This window comes from Rattus rattus, chromosome 8 (genome assembly GCF_011064425.1).
Source record: "Rattus rattus isolate New Zealand chromosome 8, Rrattus_CSIRO_v1, whole genome shotgun sequence".
NCBI classification, from domain to species: domain Eukaryota; kingdom Metazoa; phylum Chordata; class Mammalia; order Rodentia; family Muridae; genus Rattus; species Rattus rattus.
In genome coordinates this window covers 74,658,750-74,682,952 of record NC_046161.1, presented here as the reverse complement: position 1 = coordinate 74,682,952, position 24,203 = coordinate 74,658,750, and the positions used below count along the sequence as shown (strand labels likewise).

At 40.4% G+C, this 24,203-nt stretch overlaps 1 protein-coding gene across 1 annotated transcript in view; it reads left to right on the top strand.

The window, feature by feature from the left end:
• Nucleotides 1-10,722: 10,722 nt before the first annotated feature.
• The window catches only part of Impg1 (interphotoreceptor matrix proteoglycan 1), a 133,028-nt gene continuing 119,547 nt past the window's right edge, over nt 10,723-24,203 (top strand). Inside the window, exon 1 of the mRNA XM_032909816.1 lies at nt 10,723-10,913. Within this exon, the coding sequence (XP_032765707.1) occupies nt 10,847-10,913 (67 nt within the window). The 5' untranslated portion in view covers nt 10,723-10,846. The remainder of the gene's footprint in view (nt 10,914-24,203) is intronic.

Here is a 24,203-nt window from a genome sequence, read left to right as displayed (position 1 = left end):
AGGAGCGACAGCTCACAAAGTTGGGAACCTGAAGCACACTTCAGAGCCTGCAGGAAGTTCGACGTGGTGGAAAGTGTCCTTTCCAGATGCCTCAACTAATCTAAACCTCTTCCCGGCAGCTCACTTGTCTCGGAGTCTTTTTTGAAGTTCACTTAACTCTTTTTACTCTGGCAGAGAGGAGCCTGATGGATCTGCTCAATTTCAGTTTCAATTTCCTGAAACTTTTGAGCTGTTTACCTTCCTTCCTGCCTAAGGAGCTACCCTATGGGATGGAAATTTCAATCTCAGACTCTTTATACCTAGGTGTCCAAATACTATTGATGCAGATGGCTTTATGTCAGCCCCTGGGAGACATAGGTCTAGTCTCAGCTCCCAAAAATACCTAGGCCTCCCGTGACTACTTACTGTTTGTTTTATCTATTGAACAACCATTCACACAACTGTTCATAAATCCCACTTACAGAGGACTTTGAAATCTGTGTGAATTTTTCGATTGCTGTGCAAAAGTCACTATTATCACCTGATATAATTGTTGTCATCATCTGCTAACTTGGGCCGAGTCCTGGACGCTTCTTACCTCTGTACAGTTCTTACGTAGGCCTAGAATGTTTTCAGCCTCTGAGACGCACTGCTGAATAAGTTCATCCCTTCCTCTTTCTGATCTCTGGCTAGCCAGTCAGCTCAGCTGTTCTAGCTCAAACTCCCAACTGACTGATTCAATCTAGCTTCTCTCAGGTCCTCTATGAATGACCTTCCTTGGCTTCATACTACTTTGGCAATATGTTCTAATCTTCTGGCTGCTTCTCATGTTCTGGCTCATTCTGCTTCACCTGTGTCTAGTTTGTTCTCTCTCTGCAATCTGTCTCTATACAACTGTCCCAGTAAAACTGTCCCTCTCCTCTGCACTGCTTTCTTACCTCTCTTTCCTCTCTGTTCTTGTGAGAGTTGGGCATATCCTATTCTGCTAAATCTTTGTCTGATTCGTCACTTTGTTTGCCACTCAGTTCACTTTCAAACATAGGTGCTTCTTCTACAAACTAACTTTACTTTCATTATCTGGGATTTAACGTGTGTATTAACATTATGTCTTAATTACAGCCAGAGGGATTTAAGGTATGTGTTACGTACGTGCTGAGCTACCTCGCAACTAGAAACAATTTTTTGTTTTTTGGGTTTTTTTAGTTAAAAAAACAAAAATCAAGGTTCACAGTATGATAAAATATACTGCAACATTGCTGTCAAAGAACTTTGATTTGGGAATACTAATTTTAATCAGCTCAAATTTCCCATATCTTAATTCCTCTCTAATCTCCTTGCTAGCTTTTAAAACAGTGAATGTAAATGTTGTCTCTATATGTATATACATTTTCATATTATTCCATTTTAAATGGTTATTTAAATGCTTATAAGAATTATTTAAAATGTATTTATCCAAATGCTAACTGTATGAAATGATTTGTTGATTTATCAAGTCCATTTGTCGACTCCAGTTATTCTGCTAGAGTTATTCGGTCAGTTCTCAAGTAGCAATGCCCTCATTCATTCTTAAACCTGTGAATGTTACTAGACCTAGTTCTTTGAGGAGCTCATTTTATTCACCAAATATTTACTGAACACTAAAGATATATTTAAAAGACGTTACTATCCTCATGCAGAGTATGTAAAAACAAATAGTTGAAAGGAGAATAACAATGTGTTTGGTCTTAAGCACATAAACAGGATAATTTCCAACCAGAAACTGAACCTTCAAGAAAGCACAGGTAGTTGGCATGAAGATTACTAGAGAGATGTCCTCTCTGGAGATAACAGTTTAGTGAGGACCTAAACAATGAGGAAAAGTCTACAGAAGCATCTTTAAGAGAAGTGATAGAGCTTGCCGGTTGCTGCCACCGCAGAGAGCCCGTGGGCAGCACCCCGCGAGCGAACTTGAGCCTCGGGACCACAGGTAAGACCAACTTTTCTGCTGCAAGAAAGCGGCCTGGTGATCTCGGGACACACGGAGGCAGAATTCCTCTAGGACCGGGCACGTCCTGTGTTTACCGGAAGTCCCACACCCGCGGATCCCGGCCCGCAGCAGCTCTCTGCTCCCAAAACCCGTGGGAGAGAGACCTCACTGCCTGGTCAGGTGGGCACTCCTGAGGCTGCAGAGCGGAAGAGACCACCAACACTGCCCACCCCTGCCCACATCCCTGGCCCAAGAGGAAACTGTATAAGGCCTCTGGGCTCCCGTGGGAGAGGGCCCAGGAGCGGCAGGACCCCTGTCTGAAACACCGCCGGAACCTGAAGGAAACAGACCGGATAAACAGTTCTCTGCACCCAAATCCCGTGGGAGGGAGAGCTAAACCTTCAGAGAGGCAGACACGCCTGCGAAACCAGAAGAGACTGCTCTCTGCACACATTACTGATTCCAGAGGAAAACACCGGAGGCCATTTGGAACCCTGGTGCACGGAGGCTCCCGGAAGGGGCGACGCAGATCTTCCTGGTTGCTGCCACCGCAGAGAACCCGTGGGCGGCACCCCGCGAGCGAACTTGAGCCTCGGGACCACAGGTAAGACCAACTTTTCTGCTGCAAGTGACCTGCCTGGTGAACTCAAGACACAGGCCCACAGGAACAGCTGAAGACCTGTAGAGGGGCAAAACTACACACACGAAAGAAGAACACTCTGTCCCCATAACTGGCTGAAAGAAAACAGTAAAACAGGTCTACAGCACTCCTGACACACAGGCTTATAGGACAGTCTAGCCACTGTCAGAAATAGCAGAACAAAGTAACACTAGAGATAATCTGATGGCAAGAGGCAAGCGCAGGAAGACAAGCAACAGAAACCAAGACTACATGGCATCATCGGAGCCCAATTCTCCCACCAAAACAAACATGGAATATCCAAACACACCAGAAAAGCAAGATCTAGTTTCAAAATCAGATTTGATCATGATGCTGGAGGACTTCAAGAAAGACGTGAAGAACTCCCTTAGAGAACAAGTAGAAGCCTACAGAGAGGAATCGCAAAAATCCCTGAAAGAATTCCAGGAAAACACAATCAAACAGTTGAAGGAATTAAAAATGGAAATAGAAGCAATCAAGAAAGAACACATGGAAATAACCCTGGATATAGAAAACCAAAAGAAGAGACAAGGAGCTGTAGATACAAGCTTCACCAACAGAATACAAGAGATGGAAGAGAGAATCTCAGGAGCAGAAGATTCCATAGAAATCATTGACTCAACTGTCAAAGATAATGTAAAGCGGAAAAAGCTACTGGTCCAAAAAATACAGGAAATCCAGGACTCAATGAGAAGATCAAACCTAAGGATAATAGGTATAGAAGACAGTGAAGACTCCCAGATCAAAGGACCAGTAAATATCTTCAACGGAATCATAGAAGAAGACTTCCCTAACCTAAAAAAAAGAGATACCCATAGGCATACAAGAAGCCTACAGAACTCCAAATAGATTGGACCAGAAAAGAAACACCTCCCGTCACATAATAGTCAAAACACCAAACGCACAAAATAAAGAAAGAATATTAAAAGCAGTAAGGGAAAAAGGTCAAGTAACATATAAAGGCAGACCTATCAGAATCACACCAGACTTCTCGCCAGAAACTATGAAGGCCAGAAGATCCTGGACTGATGTCATACAGACCCTAAGAGAACACAAATGCCAGCCCAGGTTACTGTATCCTGCAAAACTCTCAATCAACATAGATGGAGAAACCAAGATATTCCATGACAAAACCAAATTTACACAATATCTTTCTACAAATCCAGCACTACAAAGGATAATAAATGGTAAAGCCCAACATAAGGAGGCAACCTATACCCTAGAAGAGGCAAGAAACTAATCATCTTGGCAACAAAACAAAGAGAAGAATAACACTAAACATAACCTCACATCCAAATATGAATATAACAGGAAGCAATAATCACTATTCCTTAATATCTCTCAACATCAATGGCCTCAACTCCCCAATAAAAAGACATAGATTAACAAACTGGATACATAACGAGGACCCTGCATTCTGCTGCCTACAGGAAACACACCTCAGAGACAAAGACAGACACTACCTCAGAGTGAAAGGCTGAGAAACAACTTTCCAAGCAAATGGTCGGAAGAAGCAAGCTGGAGTAGCCATTCTAATATCAAATAAAATCAATTTCCAACTAAAAGTCATCAAAAAAGATAAGGAAGGACACTTTATATTCATCAAAGGAAAAATCCACCAAGATGAACTCTCAATCCTAAATATCTATGCCACAAATACAAGGGCACCTACATACGTAAAAGAAACCTTACTAAAGCTCAAAACACACATTGCACCTCACACAATAATAGTAGGAGATTTCAACACCCCACTCTCATCAATGGACAGATCATGGAAACAGAAATTAAACAGAGACGTAGACAGACTAAGAGAAGTCATGAGCCAAATGGACTTAACGGATATTTATAGAACGTTCTACCCTAATGCAAAAGGATATACCTTCTTCTCAGCTCCTCATGGTACTTTCTCCAAAATTGACCATATAATTGGTCAAAAAACGGGCCTCAACAGGTACAGAAAGATAGAAATAATCCCATGCATGCTATCGGACCACCACGGCCTAAAGCTGGTCTTCAATAACAATAAGGTAAGAATGCCCACATACACGTGGAAATTGAACAATGCTCTACTCAATGATAACCTGGTCAAGGAAGAAATAAAGAAAGAAATTAAAAACTTTTAGAATTTAATGAAAATGAAGGTACAACATACCCAAACTTATGGGACACAATGAAAGCTGTGCTAAGAGGAAAACTCATAGCGCTGAGTGCCTGCAGAAAAAAACAGGAAAGAGCATATGTCAGCAGCTTGACAGCACACCTAAAAGCTCTAGAACAAAAAAGAAGCAAATACACCCAGGAGGAGTAGAAGGCAGGAAATAATCAAACTCAGAGCTGAAATCAACAAAGTAGAAACAAAAAGGACCATAGAAAGAATCAACAGAACCAAAAGTTGGTTCTTTGAGAAAATCAACAAGATAGATAAACCCCTAGCCAGACTAACGAGAGGACACAGAGAGTGTGTCCAAATTAACAAAATCAGAAAAGAAAAGGGAGACATAACTACAGATTCAGAGGAAATTCAAAAAATCATCAGATCTTACTATAAAAGCCTATATTCAACAAAACTTGAAAATTTACAGCAAATGGACAATTTCCTAGACAGATACCAGGTACCGAAGTTAAATCAGGAACAGATAAACCAGTTAAACAACTCCATAACTCCTAAGGAAATAGAAGCAGTCATTAAAGGTCTCCCAATCAAAAAGAGCCCAGGTCCAGACGGGTTTAGTGCAGAATTCTATCAGACCTTCATAGAAGACCGCATACCAATATTATCCAAACTATTCCACAAAATTGAAACAGATGGAGCACTACAATTCCTTCTATGAAGCCACAATTACTCTTATACCTAAACCACACAAAGACCCAACAAAGAAAGAGAACTTCAGACCAATTTCCCTTATGAACATCGGCCAAAAATACTCAACAAAATTCTGGCAAACCGAATCCAAGAGCACATCAAAACAATCATCCACCATGATCAAGTAGGCTTCATCCCAGGCATGCAGGGATGGTTTAATATACAGAAAACCATCAACGTGATCCATTATATAAACAAACTGAAAGAACAAAACCACATGATCATTTCATTAGATGCTGAGAAAGCATTTGACAAAATTCAACACCTCTACATGATAAAAGTCCTGGAAAGAATAGGAATTCAAGGACCATACCTAAACATAGTAAAAGCCATATACAGCAAACCAGTGGCTAACATTAAACTAAATGGAGAGAAACTTGAAGCAATCCCACTAAAATCAGGGACTAGACAAGGCTGCCCACTCTCTCCCTACTTATTCAATATAGTTCTTGAAGTTCTAGCCAGAGCAATCAGACAACAAAAAGGAGGTCAAGGGATACAGATCGGAAAAAGAAGAAGTCAAAATATCACTATTTGCAGATGATATGATAGTATATTTAAGTGATCCCAAAAGTTCCACCAGAGAACTACTAAAGCTGATAAACAACTTCAGCAAAGTGGCTGGGTATAAAATTAACTCAAATAAATCAGTAGCCTTCCTCTACACAAAAGAGAAACAAGCAGAGAAAGAAATTAGGGAAACGACACCCTTCATAATAGACCCAAATAACATAAAATACCTCGGTGTGACTTTAACCAAGCAAGTAAAAGATCTGTACAATAAGAACTTCAAGACACTGAAGAAAGAAATTGAAGAAGACCTCAGAAGGTGGAAATATCTCCCATGCTCATGGATTGGCAGGATTAATATAGTAAAAATGGCCATTTTACCAAAAGCGATCTACAGATTCAATGCAATCCCCATCAAAATACCAATCCAATTCTTCAAAGAGTTAGACAGAACAATTTGCAAATTCATCTGAATAACAAAAAACCCAGGATAGCTAAAACTATCCTCAACAATAAAAAAGGACTTCAGGGGAATCACTATCCTGAACTCAAGCAGTATTACAGAGCAATAGTGATAAAAACTGCATGGTATTGGTACAGAGACAGACAGATAGACCAATGGAACAGAATTGAAGACCCAGAAATGAACCCACACACCTATGGTCACTTGATTTTTTGACAAAGGAGCCAAATCCATCCAATGGAAAAAGATAGCATTTTCAGCAAATGGTGCTGGTTCAACTGGAGGTCAACATGTAGAAGAATGCAGATCGATCCATGCTTATCACCCTGTACAAAGCTTAAGTCCAAGTGGATCAAGGACCTCCACATCAAACCAGACACCTCAAACTAATAGAAGAAAAACTAGGGAAGCATCTGGAACACATGGGCACTGGAAAAAATTTCCTGAACAAAACACCAATGGCTTATGCTCTAAGATCAAGAATCGACAAATGGGATCTCATAAAACTACAAAGCTTCTGTAAGGCAAAGGACACTGTGGTTAGGACAAAACGGCAACCAACAGATTGGGAAAAGATCTTTACCAATCCTACAACAGATAGAGGCCTTATATCCAAAATATACAAAGAACTCAAGAAGTTAGACCGCAGGGAGACAAAAAAACCTATTAAAAAAATGGGGTTCAGAGCTAAACAAAGAATTCACAGCTGAGGAATGCCGAATGGCTGAGAAACACCTAAAGAAATGTTCAACATCTTTAGTCATCAGGAAATGCAAATCAAAACAACCCTGAGATTTCACCTCACACCAGTGAGAATGGCTAAGATCAAAAACTCAGGTGACAGCAAATGCTGAGGATGTGGAGAAAGAGAACACGCCTCCATTGTTGGTGGGATTGCAGACTGGTACAACCATTCTGGAAATCAGTCTGGAGGTTCCTCAGAAAATTGGACATTAAACTGCCTGAGGATCCAGCTATACCTCTCTTGGGCATATACCCAAAAGATGCCCCAACATATAAAAAAGACACGTGCTCCACTATGTTCATCGCAGCCTTATTTATAATAGCCAGAAGCTGGAAAGAACCCAGATGCCCTTCAACAGAGGAATGGATACAGAAAATGTGGTACATCTACACAATGGAATATTACTCAGCTATCAAAAACAACGAGTTTATGAAATTTGTAGGCAAATGGTTGGAACTGGAAAATATCATCCTGAGTGAGCTAACCCAATCACAGAAAGACATACATGGTATGCACTCATTGATAAGTGGCTATTAGCCCAAATGCCTGAATTACCCTAGATGCCTAGAACAAATGAAACTCAAGACGGATGATCAAAATGTGAATGCTTCACTCCTTCTTTAAAAGGGGAATAAGAATACCCTTGGCAGGAAGAGAGAGGCAAAAGATTAAAACAGAGATGAAGGGACACCCATTCAGAGCCTGCCCCACAACTGGCCCATATACATACAGCCACCCAATTAGACAAGATGGATGAAGCAAAGAAGTGCAGGCCGACAGGAGCTGGATGTAGATCGCTCCTGAGAGACACAGCCAGAATACAGCAAATACAGAGGCGAATGCCAGCAGCAAACCACCGAACTGAGAATAGGACCCCGTTGAAGGAATCAGAGAAAGAACTGGAAGAGCTTGAAGGGGCTCGAGACCCCATATGTACAACAATGCCAAGCAACCAGAGCTTCCAGGGACTAAGCCACTACCTAAAGACTATACATGGACTGACCCTGGACTCTGACCTCATAGGGCAATGAATATCCTAGTAAGAGCACCAGTGGAAGGGGAAGCCCTGGGTCCTGCTAAGGCTGAACCCCCAGTGAACTAGTGGGGGGGGGAGGGGGGGAAATGGGGGGGATGGTTGGGAGGGGAACACCCATAAAGAAGGGGAAGGGGATGGATTAGGGGGATGTTTGCCCGGAAACCGGGAAAGGGAATAACACTCGAAATGTAAATAAGAAATACTCAAGTTAATAAAAAAAATAAATAAATAAATAACTTAAAAATTACTAGTTTTTAAATGTGTGCATGTGTGTGCACATGCACTTGCACTTGTATAAGAGTGTGGGTGCCCTTAGAGCTCAGAAGTATTAGATTCCACGAAGCTATAATCAGACAGTTGTCCACCCAACGTCGGTACAGGGCTCCAAATCTGGGTTCTCTGAAAAAGCAGGATGTGCTCTTAACTGTTGAAATATCTCTCCAGCTAACAAATATGAGAGAGAGAGAGACAGAGACAGAGACAGAGACCAACAGAGACACAGACAGAGAGATACAGATAGAGAGAGGCAGAGAGACAGAGAGACAGAGACAGAGAGACAGAGACAGAGAGACAAAGACAGAGAGACAGAGACTGACAGAGATACAGAGAGAGAGAGAGAGACAGAGAGAGAACTACATGACAGTGTGGGTAAAGGTTAGGGTATACACCCTTTATATTAAAACAAGAATGAAATCCTATCATCTGAAGCAACATGGATACGCCTGACAGACATTAAGTTGGTAAAATAGGTCAGGCAGAAAAACAAATATTGTGTTATCACCTGCCTACAGAAGAAAAAAATCATAAAAGCTGCTAGTAGTCTAGTTACAGAGACAGCAGAGGGAGGTTTCTAAGAGAGATGGTTGGGAACCCAGAGAACAAATAAGCCAATGTCTCTACTCCAGTAGGGTAACTATGGCAGACAGTAATTAAGAATATAATTTCAAAACAGCTAATGGAGATTTTGAATCCTTTCAACATAAAGAGATGATAAAATGTCTGAGGTGATTAATATATCAATTACCCTGATGTGATCATTATATTGTAAACAAATGCTAAAATACTGCCCAGTATCCCATAAATACATATGATTACTGTGTTCCACTTTAAAACATGTTCAAGTATAAACTCTTGGATCAGATTCTTTGAGCTCAAACTCTACCTCTGTAAACAGATTAAAAACAGTGCTTACCTTATAATGCTGCGCTTTGGAATACAAATAATCATGGACATGACTCACATAAGAGCACTCACATAAGAATTAGTTGAAAGACATATCACTCCCTGCAGCTTCAAGGTTCAACTGTGCACACCATGTGACCACATATAGTCACAATAACATAACACTAAATGTGTAATAAACTAAAAATACACGCTAATGAGGCATGCTTACTCGAGCAGAAAGGTTGTGTGCAGAAGGGGACAGATTCTCAATGTCTGTTCTTTAATAACACCCTGGAGCGAAAACCGCAGGTTCGTTACAGAATTACACTATTTCAAAGTCCGAGTAGGAGGGCTGGGGCTGAAGTTCAGCAGAAGAGCGCTTGTCTGCCATGATAGAGGCCCTGAGCTCGAACCTGGGGGTGGGGCAGAGGTGGGGGATGGGGGTGGGGGTGGGGGAGGGGGTGAGGGTGGGGGGGTGAGAAAGAAGCATGAAGGACCACGCTAGAAGAATTAGTTGAAAGACTGTTTTCTGGAGTACAGAGCTGGCTCAATGGTTAAGAGTGCTTGCCCCTCTTCCAGAGGTCACAAGTTCTGTTCCCAGCACCCATATCGGGCAGCCACCCATTACAACTAGCACCCATCCAGTTCCAGGAATCTGATGTTCTCTTCTAAATCCCACAAGCACTTGCAGCTATCTGCACACACAACCTGCACACACGTGTACTTAAAGATAAATACTTCTTAAAGTAGGTCTTTGAATGGAATCAGTATAAGGCAGGTGGCCACGCCTCAACAGACCTTACAGGAATATGTTGATTCCTTCAACACAGGGCATAATAGATTCAAAATTAAATCAAAAAATCACCTGTATGAACACCAGATCGAAAAATCTTCTAGAAAGCAGATATAGGAGGGAACAGAGACAGATAGCTCTGCTCCCCGTGGAGAACAATGTATTCCTTACACTCCAGGAATAGCAATGAAGCCCTACGTGGATGTTCCTACGACAGGTCCTTTTAAAACTTCAGCTGTCGTCCCCAGCTCCGAAAAAAAAAAAGAAAAAAGAAAACTTCAGCTGTCAGCCTCCTGCCTGTGAAAGGACTTGTGCCAGCTCTCTGTGTAACCTGTAAGTGAGAAGGGAGTCTGTCTGAAAACACTGGCTTTCTGGGTCCTGGAGCAGACTGACAAATGTTCCTCCAGAGGTTAATAAGATAAGGGTTACTCCAGCTGGCCCTACACAGAGATTACTCCTGAGGGGAAGATAAGCAGATTATCCCAGAGAGGGCCTACTTCGGGATATTCCAGTTAGCGCCTTCATAGGGTAAACCAGGGAGGCATCTGTACTCAGCCAGCTGGCACCTAGGCCTAATTATTTTTCATATTTCAGTCATTTTATTTCTTTAAATGTGACTTGACATTGTTCTGTGACTTTTCAGAATTACCAGTACACAGAGCCAGGATGAATTTGGAGATTAAACATGCTATCTTGGTTTTGTGGATTTTTCTCCAAGTTCAAGGAATCAAAGGTAAGTTATTTCAATGTTCATTCAGCTTTAAATTTTCCTTTCTAAATCCAGGCTTAGTACTAGGTGCCTGTAATTCCAGCACCTCAGAAAGATGGAGACAGAAGAATCAAGACTTCCAGAGCAGACTGGGTAACTTAGGGAGAGCCTATCTCAAAAGAAAATGTAAATGAATGAATTGTAGGGCGTTATATAGGAAGTTCAAAGTCATAGAATGATTAAAAAAACTCATACTGTCTAATTTCAAGATTGAAAAAATGCTTGATGATTGATAATATGATGGAATAAATGATTATCAGAAATATAGTCTAATAACTATTACATAGTTTTAAATGTAATTCATATTAACAAAATGGGAGAGATGGTGCATCGTGTTTGTTATAAAACATTTAATGACAATTCTCATCACTAGTATTGATCGTAAGTAGGCCCATGGAACCAACTCATCAAATACAATATCAGAAAATAGAATCTAAAATTGAAATTAATATTCAAGGGGATTTTGATAAGACCAAATATATTTCTTGGCTGCACAAAATTAAACTAGAGTCTCATGCCCTGGAAAATAGCATGTGCTGTATACCTTCGGTGCACAGAGCCCTCAGCCGAGGTGATGGCTGGTTTCAAAGTGGTGTAAGTGAAAGTTCTAGGCTGTGTCAGTCCTTAGAGCAGTCCTTCACGTGAGTCTAAACTGAAGCAAGCTACAAACGGGTTTATTTGGGAAAATAACGCTTTCTCCTTTTTCAAAACCCATTGGAGAAAGTTTGACTCTGTCTTAAGGATAAGTATAATCACAAATACCCCATCTTTAAAAGTTGCTAGAAATCAGTAATGTTAGATATTTATTTATTTATTCATTCATCTATTCATTGTCTTTAAGGATAACATTAAAATGTTGGTATGGTAAACCTTTTCATTGAAATCTGGTTTTGAGGTGTCTCCAGAATGAAGGCACAAATAATTACATCTGTAAGACGTACCTGTAATCCTATATGTCATTGATAAATATGTGACTTTAAACGTGGAGATTAAAAAAAAAACTAGGCAAAATTTGCATCCAAGTTTCCTTCCTGTTTGACTACTTCAGCCAAAAATAAAGAAGGTTATTTAGCTTTTCTTGCAGTATCAGATATGTATAAATATTTAAATGTATTTTGGAAGTTGTAATAGAAGCAAGCAGTACTGTTCCAAGAGAGTCCAAGCTTTATCTAGTGAAATCACACTGATTTATCTGTTTGATAATTCTGGCCAGGCACACACCAGCTCTGGTCTTGTTTATTTAATTGACTATGTTTATTAATTGAACTACGTTTCTTATTTTACAATGTATCAGATGTTACACACAATTATAAAAAGTATGATTATATAGTAAGTCAGCTGAGATAAATGCACCTCAAACCCACATTTGCTCTAGGCCTCCTTCTGTGGAACAGCAGGCTCTCATTACATGAGAAATTTCAAAAAGCATACGTCTAGCTTTGGACTTTCTATTCCACAAGGACTTCATACCTTTCAGTAAGTATATCTTGACTGGAGGTCATGTCTTCAGCCAATCTGGTTTCCAATTCACGACTCCTCAACTCCCATGAGGATATTTACCTAGGGCTCGCTGGAGAAGAAAAAGGAAGGGCTCCATTTGATACAACGAGATCAGCATCTGGGTGTTACACTAAATTCAAGCTCAATTCTAGCTCGTTCATGAAGACGACCTAGTAATTTTAAAAATAATGAAATTTTTTCTATTTTTCTTTCATTAAAATAATAGATTTTATATTAATAGAGAAAAAAATCATACAGTTCCAATTATGGTTTCCCATCCCACAACTCCCCTGTGTTCCTCCCTACCTCCTTTCCCAGCAAAACCCACACCTTTCTGTCTCTGGCTAGAAAACTAAACAGGCATCTAACAGCTAATAATAAGATAAAATAAGGTAAAAAACAAAAGCAAAATAAAGCAAAACAGAACAGGACAAAGCAAACAGGAACCAAGGAGCCTCAGAAAAAACATGAGAAACACACAAGAGAAAGGCACACTCACACAACCGGGAATCCCATGAACACAAAGCCAGAATGGACATGCAAAGGAACTAGAAGGTAAATAAATACAAACAAACAAATGCCCTGCCCAGCACTGCAAGGCACAGACCCTCTAAAGATGCCACTGAGCTTGTTCCGAGTTGGTCATCTACTGCCAGGCAGGCGTTGTCCTTAAGAGTGGTTTGTATCCTAAGGACAACCCCCATTCCTGATCCCGAAACTATCTCTGACTGATAATCACTCACGAAATAAATGGATATTTATAATTATCCCTATTATGGCCATCAAAACACACCCTCCATGCTCACCTTTATTTATTTTCTCAGTCTTTTTCTCGGTGTGCTCAGCTTTTACAGATCTGCTCTTCTGCTACAAGCAGTTTTATACCGGGCTTCGGGCAGCTGTGTCAAGTCATTCAAAGTTTTATATTGCTATCTAGGTTTGACCAGCCTTGTTTAAATGTCCGCATCATGTTTCAAGAGATGTGTCAAAGCTTGATTTCCTGAATACCCAACGAAGGTGAACTAAGTTTTTCCGATTGTTTTATTACACACAAGAACTGCAGGACATCTGAGTGTATGTCACTCGTTCAAGACAGCATAAATTCACTAAATAATGTTGGCTCGACGAAATGTGAACAGTCTACAGCATCCAGTCCCTATTAACAAAGTACTTTTAAAGAGTTTTCTATGCCCTTGGGCGACTCTTTTCGATTTAACTCCAGTGTGTTCACTGTGCAGCCAAACAGGGGGTAGACACAAAATAAACTCAGAAGTCTGCTCATAGTTCCAAAGGATTCCTTTTAAGCTTTCCCATAGGAATTTAAAACGGAAGAGAGAGAGAGAGAGAGAGAGAGGGTTTGGATTTCAAACTGTTCATTAACTGAAATTTTAGCACAAAAAATTCAAAGTTTCAAAGACTAGTTACTATTATTATTATTATTATTATTATTATTATTATCGCAAATATTGCCCCCCTCCTAGTTCTCTCTCACAGAGTTCTTTCCCCCATCCTCTTTGCCTCTGACAGGATACTCCCTCACCCCACCCCTGCCCCAGGTATCCTCCCTCCCTGGGGCATCAAGTGTCTACAGGCCCACTGAGGCCTTCTGGGAAGGCTCCAGGCTCCTGGCAAGGTGTAAGCAGCAGGAAGGTGGGAGGGAGTAGGGTTCATGTGAAGTATGCAAGGCCCACATTGTGCGCTCACCTCTCCACTTCACAGAAGTAATTTCAATTCATCGCCTGTGACATTCAGTGTGTGGGAGGTAGGGGAGAGAAAGCTTCCCTTGGCAAGTCCTCGACTGGAAATGGTGTTTATCTTAGTACATGCCTCGCGCATTACATTTGATCGCTTTAAATGAAACCTTTAACTAAGTTATTATTAGTCCACCACGGTAGGGTAATTATTCTAGTAGCTGGAAATGTCAGGAAATTTGCATTTGAAGATACTCCCCTTCTTGATAATCCTACACTACTGGGGACATTCTTGTTCCATGAAATTATCCGGAAGGCCTTTTGCCTCCTCGGAACTCCATTAACAGAGAACATAGCGTCATTTGTACTCAGGAGATGGCTGCCCAGCGGCAGACACATTAACTACAACTACCCGTTTTTTGTGTTCATGTCTGGACAGTGGAACTCGAAAGTTTCGAGGCAGACTTGTTTAATGTCATACTAATATATCTGCAAAATGCCCTCCTATCAAGGCTGTGTAAATTGAAGGTACTTATGGTCAATGAACCAGCAAAGCGACGAGTCTGAAACTATTTACAAGATTATATGTTTGCTTTAAAAATAAGACGTGATTGCTGCCATGTGGCCCCTTATGCTTGTACCGCTGATCACACTAGGGACCCATTGTAGTTGGAAGCTTGTTTGAGCCTACATCGCCTGATGTTTTGGGGTCAAGGTCTGCAAACATCAGTCCTATTTGCTTGCTAAGTATCCCTGGAAATTCTAATCCTATCAGCCTTACTGCCATGATCATGTTTGCAAGTTTTATGCCACTGTCAAATAATTCGTGTCAGAAACAAAGTTTTGTTTTGTTTTATTTTTAGGACAGTCTCTAGGTTTCCATATACTTCAGCACCTGTGTTTTCCATAAGCATTCAAAAAAATAAAAACACTGACCTCACTGCCACACTGGGAAACCTCAGACTCCTGAGTGACAGGTCACCACTCACACTCTCTTCTTGCTTAAGGACAGGACAGACACTTGTGCAGTTGTGGGAAGGGAACTGGGTTTTCAAAGCCTTACTAGAATGAATACTGCTCAGCTTTTTGAAAGGAGGAAAATCTTCCAACCAGATTGCGAGGTTTAACTTCTCAGAGTGGACAGCCTCAGCTCACAAGCAAAGAGCAGTTCACCTGAGTCCAGCCTCACGAAACAGGAGTCCCCAGTCAGGTGGAATGGTATGGATGAGGTAAAATGACCTGTTCTTGGCGATAGGCCTGGGCAACCTGCACATAGCAGTGTCAGAATGAGTGGGCCAGGGTGCTGGCACAGCCACGGTAAGGAAAATCACATATGGAAACCAGCTATGGCGCTTAGAACTGGAGCACACACCACCATCCTTTACTGAGAATGCCCTTGTCTGTACTTCCGAGCATAGCAACAGAAGCAGAATGTGAAGAAGCTAGGGACGGCAAGGCTGCCTCTAAGCTTGGCTTTGCACTTGGCATTTGCATGTAGGTATCTCCCCATTTACAGTAATGGGTTCTGAGGAAGGCATCTTTCTTTCTGCATGCAGATCCATTTTAGTTCATTCACGTGGCTTTCTTTTCTTTTTTTTTTTCTTTTTCTTTTTTTTTTTTTTTTTTTTTTTTTCCGGAGCTGGGGACCGAACCCAGGGCCTTGCGCTTGCTAGGCAAGCGCTCTACCCCTGGGCTAAATCCCCAACCCCACCACGTGGCTTTCTTTATGTATCCACCTTCAGTCATGCTTTCCCTAATTGCCCCCAGAAGAATTAAGGGAAGCTTAAAGAAAAGGAATTTGTGGCGAGAAGTCAGGACCTCGAAATTCATAAAATGTTTCCTCGTCAGAAGGGCTTTAACTTCACGCAGAAAATAGCTTGTGTTGGGCTAGTGTATCTGTTTTGACGTTTGCCCTACTGCATTTATAAACAATTCGAACTTGGCGAAGCTGAACCACAAAATGGACTGGCCTCGTGATTAATGCATCAGACTCTCAGATCAAAACTCTTCGCTGCTAGTAACCAAGTTGGTAAACATTAGCTGCCACTTAGCTTTGTGGGATCCTCCACTACGAGCTCACAGTGATCTTAATTAGTCTCACTTCTCAGGAGTTCCATGGGTAACAGGCAATGTGCTCATTTGTGGCTGGAAACCAAAGACAGACTGCTAAGTAATATTTCTAAACGTGTTTGATATGGGAAAGAGGACTGTGGCCAGTCCTCTCTTGTGTCCATTTAGTCCAATAATAGCCTCGCTGAAACATGAAGAGTGGAGCTAGTGTGTTATATTCTATTATTTTTAACTCAAAAGCTGAATTTTCCGTTTAAAGGAGCAGATGTTTCTGGGCCATTTATATCATCTGTTGTCTGAACTAATCTCAGAACTGGCGGTCACACCATTCAGGCACCCTGATGGTCACATCCTTCAGCTCCACCCTGATGGCCACATCCTTCAAGTTGACCCTGACAATGTCCTTCAGGCCTACCCTGAGCGTGGAAGATTCTATCTTAGAACTCCTAGTATTCTTTTAAAAGAGTAGTAATGTTTTGAATTCCTCAAAGAACAATTTATAGTGCTGTCTTAAGCACCTACAACAAAATCTTGGTGCTAAGTGAGTTCTTAGATTGTGGCTTTATGTAAAGGCGGTCATTAGTTTAGCACAATGGAAACGTTCTTTAAAACCCAGGTAACACTCTCCCCCCATCACTCTAAAACTTCTCTAGATTTACAATGCAGTTTTATTTCTGGAGATTTGAAATTTTTGAACTTTCCTTTTTTTCTTTCTTTCTTTTCTTTTCTTTCCTTTTCCTTGCCATTTCTCTTTCTTCTCCCTGCTGGAGTTCATCCGTGTGTTCCACATGAACCTAACACGTTCTAGTCATCTCTAGAATCCTTAATAGTCTTCTTGTTCACGAAAGGGAAATGTACTCTGACCTTCTAGCTAGATAACATTTACTCTGTGAGTTTACCTGAGAAAATGTACTCTCAATCTTGAGCTGACAGTTGTTACTAGAGAGCCCCACAAAGTAGAGGTTGTCCATGAACCGTGCATGAACTATTGCCCTATCTACACCCAATAAGCTACCCCATCTTCATATTGCCTGTGAGTCCCTGATAGTGCCTAGCTCAGAGGTTCTTAACCTATGGGTTGTGACCCTGTTAGGGTCAAACAACACTTTTACAAGGGTCATCTAAGACTACCAGAAAAACAGATGTTTATATTATAATTTCTAACAGTAGCAAAATTACAGTTATGAAGTAGCAATGAAAATAATTTTATGGCTGGAGATTACCACAACATGAGGAACTGCCATTAAAGTGTTGCAGTATTAGAAAGATTGAGAACCACTGCCCTAGCCCAATTATGTTCAATGTCCCCTCCCACCCTAAGACTACAGATCAGTTAACAGCAGAACTTGACTCCTTGCAGAACAACTGTGTTGCTCACTATATGACCCAAGCAAATTGTCCAATGAGTAACTTTACAGTTTCTTCATCTATAAAATAGGAACAATGATTGCAGGATATGCTTCAAAGTGCTAAAGCATTTAGTGTGTCATCTGCTCCAGAAACGCACTCTGAAGGCTGATTCCCAGAACCACTTTGATGACTACCGCCTTTACACTATCACCCCTCCTACCTGATGAGAAAGCTGAAGTCATTTGACCTGTCTCTTCCTACTTCAAAGTGCTTCTGGATCTATCCCAACGCCTCTCATTTTCTTTTGTTTGGAAGGGAATGCAATAATTTTCAGCTTTTACTAATGTTATTCTCACCTACTCCCTGTGGTTTTTAACTCCAGTTCCCATAAGACCTGGGCCTGCCATTCCCCCTCTCCTACGCTAAAGGTGTTCATGTAATGATTTTCAGTGGTGGGAAAGGAAATGCTGGACTCAAATTTTGAAGATTGTGATTTGGGGGTTTTGTTGTTTTGTTTTTTGGGGTTTTTTTTGGTTCAAGGTAGCATCTAAGATGTTCAAGCTATCTAGGTGATTCACCAAACTTTGGTGATTCAGCATAACTTTAGTTTTCTGGAAGGTTGAGACTTAGGTCACCATATTGTGGACCTTCAGGGGATTATTCTTAATGTACTTGGTTTTTTAGTAATTATATACCATAGCTTTACTGTTCATGGCCCACTACCTTCTCCGGCTTCAAATTTAAAAAAAAAAAAAATATAGAATTTCCAAAGCTTTCTCTAATGCATACAGAATAAATGCTATAGAAAGAAATTGAAATAACACAGTCAGTACTATCTCTTGTAGTTAAGAAATGAAAACAACCTATACTTCCATCAACAGATGAACAGACTTACATATCAGAGTACTAGTCATCAGTACAAAAAGGGAAGTCATGACATTTGCAACTATGTGGATAAATGTGGAGGCCAGTATGCTAAGTGAAACAAGCCAGGCACTGAATTGTGTATGCTCAGTGGTCTGTGCAGAACTCGGAGATGGCTGCAAAGTGACAGTTACCAGAGACCAGGACATTTGGAAAGATCAAAGTATAGAGGGATATTGTTCAGGGAGAGGACATAAATGTCCACTTAGATAAGAGGAATGTATTTGGGATTCATAATATATAACTAAAGTTCACAAGATATCAGAGTCCTGAAGAATGCTATAGATAGGTATAAATGATAACTATATAACATATGCACTTTATTTACCAATATTTAGTCATTTCACAACATAAACCTACAAAATACTATATTGTACATGACAAATACAACCTTAGCTGTCAATGTAAAAAATAATAGCATGATATAATTTAAAAAGCAAAGTCACAAAATATCATCTGAACTCTTTATAGTGAATATTGCTCTTCCTTTCTGGCTTTACAGAGACAGTTCAAGTTTCTGCTACAGTCATTTTATGTAGGTCTTCTTATTTGGAAAGCTTTCACCAAGACTATATAAAACATTTTAATATTTATTCATCTGTCATCCATAAATGTCTCTGTGATAGGTCCAAGTTCTTCCTTGGAAAGTGTATTTTCAGGGAACCGGAAACAAAAGAAAGTAGCAAATGAAACAGCAAGGTAGAGAAGATGCCTTTCAGAAAGCTCCGGTGCGTGCCAATCTCACACAACCATCCTCAGAGAGCACAGAATTACAGGACTCTCCATGAGATTAGGGACCAAGAACTGACAGAGGCAAAGTCTAAACCATCTCCTCAAAGGTTTTTCTCCAAGAACATTAATAGTTTACCTTGCATTTCCAGTGTACTTATCCATGAATAGTGAAAGTCCTTAGCACCAAAAGAACATTCTAGGACAATGAAAAGTAGAGCCAATAAGTGAGTTAAAAGGAGCCATGGATTTGTGTCTCCTATAGAGATCAAAGCCTATGAAGACCCAGTCCCAAGAGAAGTAAGCTGAGATTGTACACAAAAGTTAGCCAACCTCCATCTTATAGCACACTCAAAAGTCAACTCAAAGGTGCTAAAAACTTTTAAAAAATGAAGTCTATGTAATTATTGGAAGAAAGCACAGAAGGGAGAGTCCTTTACTTTGTCTTAGCAAGGATTCTGATTTAGAAGGGACATACCTCAACATTCACTCAGAAAACAAACAAAAGCGGAAAAATTGGATTAGCAAAAGGAACAAAAATGTAGCCTGTGAACTAAAAGAAAATATTAGCAAACCATATACACAAAAAAATGGGTAAATATCTATAATTGTTGAGGAACTTACACAAGTCTTAAGCAAGCAAGCAAGGAAGGAAGGAAGGAAGGAAGGAAGGAAGGAAGGAAAGAAAGAAAGAAAGAAAGAAAGAAAGAAAGAAAGAAAGAAAGAAAGAAAGAAAGAAGGGAGAGAGGGAGGGAGGGAGGGAGGAAGGAAAGAAAGAAAGAAAGAAAGAAAGAAAGAAAGAAAGAAAGAAAGAAAGAAAGAAGGAAATAAAACAACAAAGAGGCTAATTTTGAAATAGGAAGCTTCCTCAATGGAAATGTTTTCAGAGTCATTGAAATGAGCATCATGAGAGAGTCCACCATGATCATCTGGAGGGAGATAAGAGCACAGTGACAGAGATAAAACCTCACACAAGTCTCATTACTCTCAAAAAGTCAAGATAAAGCAAGCACTGGTGAGGATATGGAGAAAAGAGCCCCTGGCCCACTGGTGGCAGAAAAGCAAACTGGTACCAGCCATTATAAAACCAATACAGCAGTCAGCCAGTGACTAAACAGAATCGCTGTGATACAGCTATCCTTCTGCCCTTTCATCTACACAAAGCTGAAGTCGGTACTTTGTACAGATACCTGCACTGCCCATGTTTATTGCTGTATTATCCACAATAGCAAAAGTGTGAACCCAACGGAAGTCCATCCACAGATGAGGAAAAAGAGGAATTAGCAAAGAAAATGTGGCAGAAGTGCTCACATTGTGTCACAGTTTTACATAAATGTGTATGCATATGCATATGTATACAAAGACTTTACAATGAGAACTTACCTATTACAACATGAATGAACTTAATGAACATTGGTCCTGTCGAGGCTGGACCCCCCACAGTGTAGGAAAACGTCAGGGTGGGGAGGCAGGAAGGGGTGGGTGGTTGGGTGGGAGAACACCCTCATAGAAGAAGGCGGGGGGAGATGGGATTGGGGGATTATGGACAGAAACTGGAAAAGGGGATAATATTTGAAATGTAAATTTAAAAATCCAATAAAATTTTTTTAAAAAAGGAATATATATCAGGACTAGAGAGATGGCTCAGCAGTTAAGAACACTGACTGGTCTTCCAGAGGTCCTGAGTTCAATTCCCAGTAACCACATGATGGCTAACAACCATCTGTAATGGGATCCAAAGCCCTCTTCTGGTGTGTCTGAGGACATCAACAGTGTACTCACATATATAAAATAAGTAAATCTTAAAAAAGAATTTATGTCAGATGCAGAAAAAATATTGTATGTACTTACTGGTACCTGTTTGCTAAAATACTCAAAGCCAAGAAGAAAGAAACAGAATAGAATGGTGGTTTTTAGAGTCAGGGAGGGATGAGAATGGTCAAAATATAAAAAATTCCAGTTTTATGATATGAGTTTGGCCAGAGCTAATGAATAATATGATAAATATAATGGTTAATAATGTTGTATTATATAAAATGTGGTTTAGGGATAGGTTTCAGATATTCTTAGTACAAAGCAAACACAATATATATATATATGTATGTATATATAGTTGCAATAAATATATACAAATATGTGTGTATGTGTGTGTAAAACTTTTATATTTTGCATCTTAATCATTTATAATGAGTGGAAAATAAAATAATCAACAATCAGTAAATATACATAAATCTAAATAATATCAATATATGGCAACAATAGGTAATGAATAACAGAGGTGGTTTTCAAGGAGTCCTAGACATAATATTGTCTGGTATGAATATACTATGAATATACTCCATGTTCATTCTGTTGATAAGCTTCACTGTCACACACAGCACTGACACAAACACCTTGTCTGTGTTCCCTTCCACTAGCAAGAGTGTCCCTGCAATGTGTCCTTGTGAGAAGGGTGAACAGAGACATAGATACACACAGTTTCAATTGCATAGTAAAATTTTGCTAAGTGTATATTATCTATGCACCCAGCAGCCGTGGTAAGAGCCCTTTTGTACATATTTGGTACTGACTATTGTATTTTAAATTTTGTCAAATAAAATGTCTTACTTTATAGACACTAATGGCATGGGATGACATGGTATAAATGATGCTTCTCTAGGTCTTCAGATTTTTGTTTTTCTGGTTACTGGTGAGATTCAGCATGTTCCCGTGGACTAGATCTGCTCTACGTCCTCTCTGAAAAGCTATATTCCCATTTTTCACTCAGATGTTTGGGTTGTTTATAATTTTTAAAAGATTTCTCTGTTTCTATTTTATGCACATGACTTTTGCCTGCATGTGTGTGAGGGCACTACGTTTGTAACTGTGGAGACCTGAAGAGGGCACTGGATCCACTAGAACTGGAGTTACAGACCATTGTGAGCCACCATGTGGGTTTTGGGAGCTGAATCCAGATCCCTTGCAAGAGCAGCCAGTAGTATCCTTAAGCCTTGAGTTATCCCTCCAGCCCATTTCTCTTTTCTTATTTAGGAATTCTTTTGCTGCCACTTATCTTAAATATTCTCTCAGTTTGTAGCATTTATTTCTACTCTCATAGCAGTACTGGCTACTCTTCCAGAGGACCTGAGTGCAATTTCCAGCATGCATGTGATGGATCATACTCTATAGCACTAGTCCCACGGGATCTGATTCCCTCTTCCAACCTCCAGGAGCACCAGGCACATAAGTGGTGCACACACATACAGACAGGGGAAATACGTGTACAGTTTGTCTTCCACATTTCAGAGACAGTGCTTCTCTCCCCCCACCTCCCTCCCTCCCTCCACCTGCCCCACCCCACCATGTGTACAGGACTAACGTAAAGTCAAAAGTAAGTTTTAGTGTTGGCAATCATTTGTTTTAGCCTCACACATCGGGAAATATCTCCAATCCCTCTACTCTTTGCCTCCTCTTTATGTGTCTGCTTAAGCCATCCACTGCGGGTTATTTCTCCAGTCCAAAGTCACATTGCTGTAGCTTGCACAGATGTATAACTGAGTAAAGACATTCAGCAGAGCACAATATCTACTTTGCTTTCTTTCCATGGAAGTATTGAAGTGACTCTTAACTGTAGCTCTGAAATAGGCTTTTCTATGACAACTTTAGACATTGCTTCAACTTCAACCTGCAGGATTTAGGACAAGGTATTCTTATTCTCTGATAAAAAGCATTTTCTAGAGATGGAGAGATGGTCTGGTGGCTAAATACAGAGGACCCAGGTTCAGTTCCGAACACTCACATCGGGCCACTCACAACCACCTATAATGCCAGTTTCAGTGGAGACAATGACCTTTCCTGACCTCCTTGGGATCATGCACAGATGTGATGCACACAAACTCATCTCAAAAAGAAGGTTATTAGCATGATTAAGAATATTTTCTTGAACAGTAATAGCAAGGGTTTCCAAATGTAAGAAGAGTATTGCTGGCTCTACCTTAGAACCAGTTTTTGAAGTTAAAGGACAGATTTATTGCTTCTTCTGATTTACTAAAAAGCAGTCTGTTTGATGATTCCGTGAAGTTATGACTATGTCATACAATGAGCCCCTCGGGAAGGAGGTATAAAATGTGCCTTCCATCAATAATTGGAGAATGATCTGCATTTGGAGTATGACTAGATAAACAGTTGATGATAATCCATAAGATTTTTTTCTCTTTAAACATCCCTTTTACACACTACTAGGACATACTTAATGGTTTAGTTTTGTAAATTCCTTACATGCTATTGAAAATGGCAATTCCCAGAACTGCCCCGTCACAACATTGAATGCAGATGATAGATGATAATGGGATGCTCTGAAGACTTCATCCTCTATATATACCAGTCTGAGAACAAAGAGCACATCATCCAAGCCATGGTGGTCACTTTACATGTCACCTTCATGCAGACCTGGTCATCCTGGTGAGAGCTTTGATGACAAAGGCAGCTTTTCTGAGCACTCTGACAGCCTGCTCATCTCACTGGCTCTCCCCAAGTCTGTCTCACTACCAAGACTGCTGACAGCTTCTCCCATTCAGCATCTACTTCTTCTCCTGGGGATGAAAGAGCGAAAACAGGACAAGAATGAACCAACCTCCAATCAGCTGAAATGCCTTTGTCTACATCCTTTGAGAAAAATTAAAACTGACCTCAGCAGTTCAGCTGATGACATCATGTTAGAGCCCTAGATTATGCCTTTTTTATTCAGAAAAAAATTTTCAAGCAATTTATTTTGATCATGACTTTTCCCTTCTCCAATTCCTGTCAAGTGTTTCTTCTTCCGATGCTGCCCCATTATCGTGTCAGAAAGCTTGATGACAAATGTTTCTCCAAAATAGGAGCTCATGACATTGGTGACTTCTCCCTCTCCAGTACCTAAATCAAGAAGTCTATGAGTTTTTCCGAGGAGAATTAATTTAAAGTGATCTTTTAAGTTTATTGGGTGACCCTTAGCCACTTCTAGAAACCCACT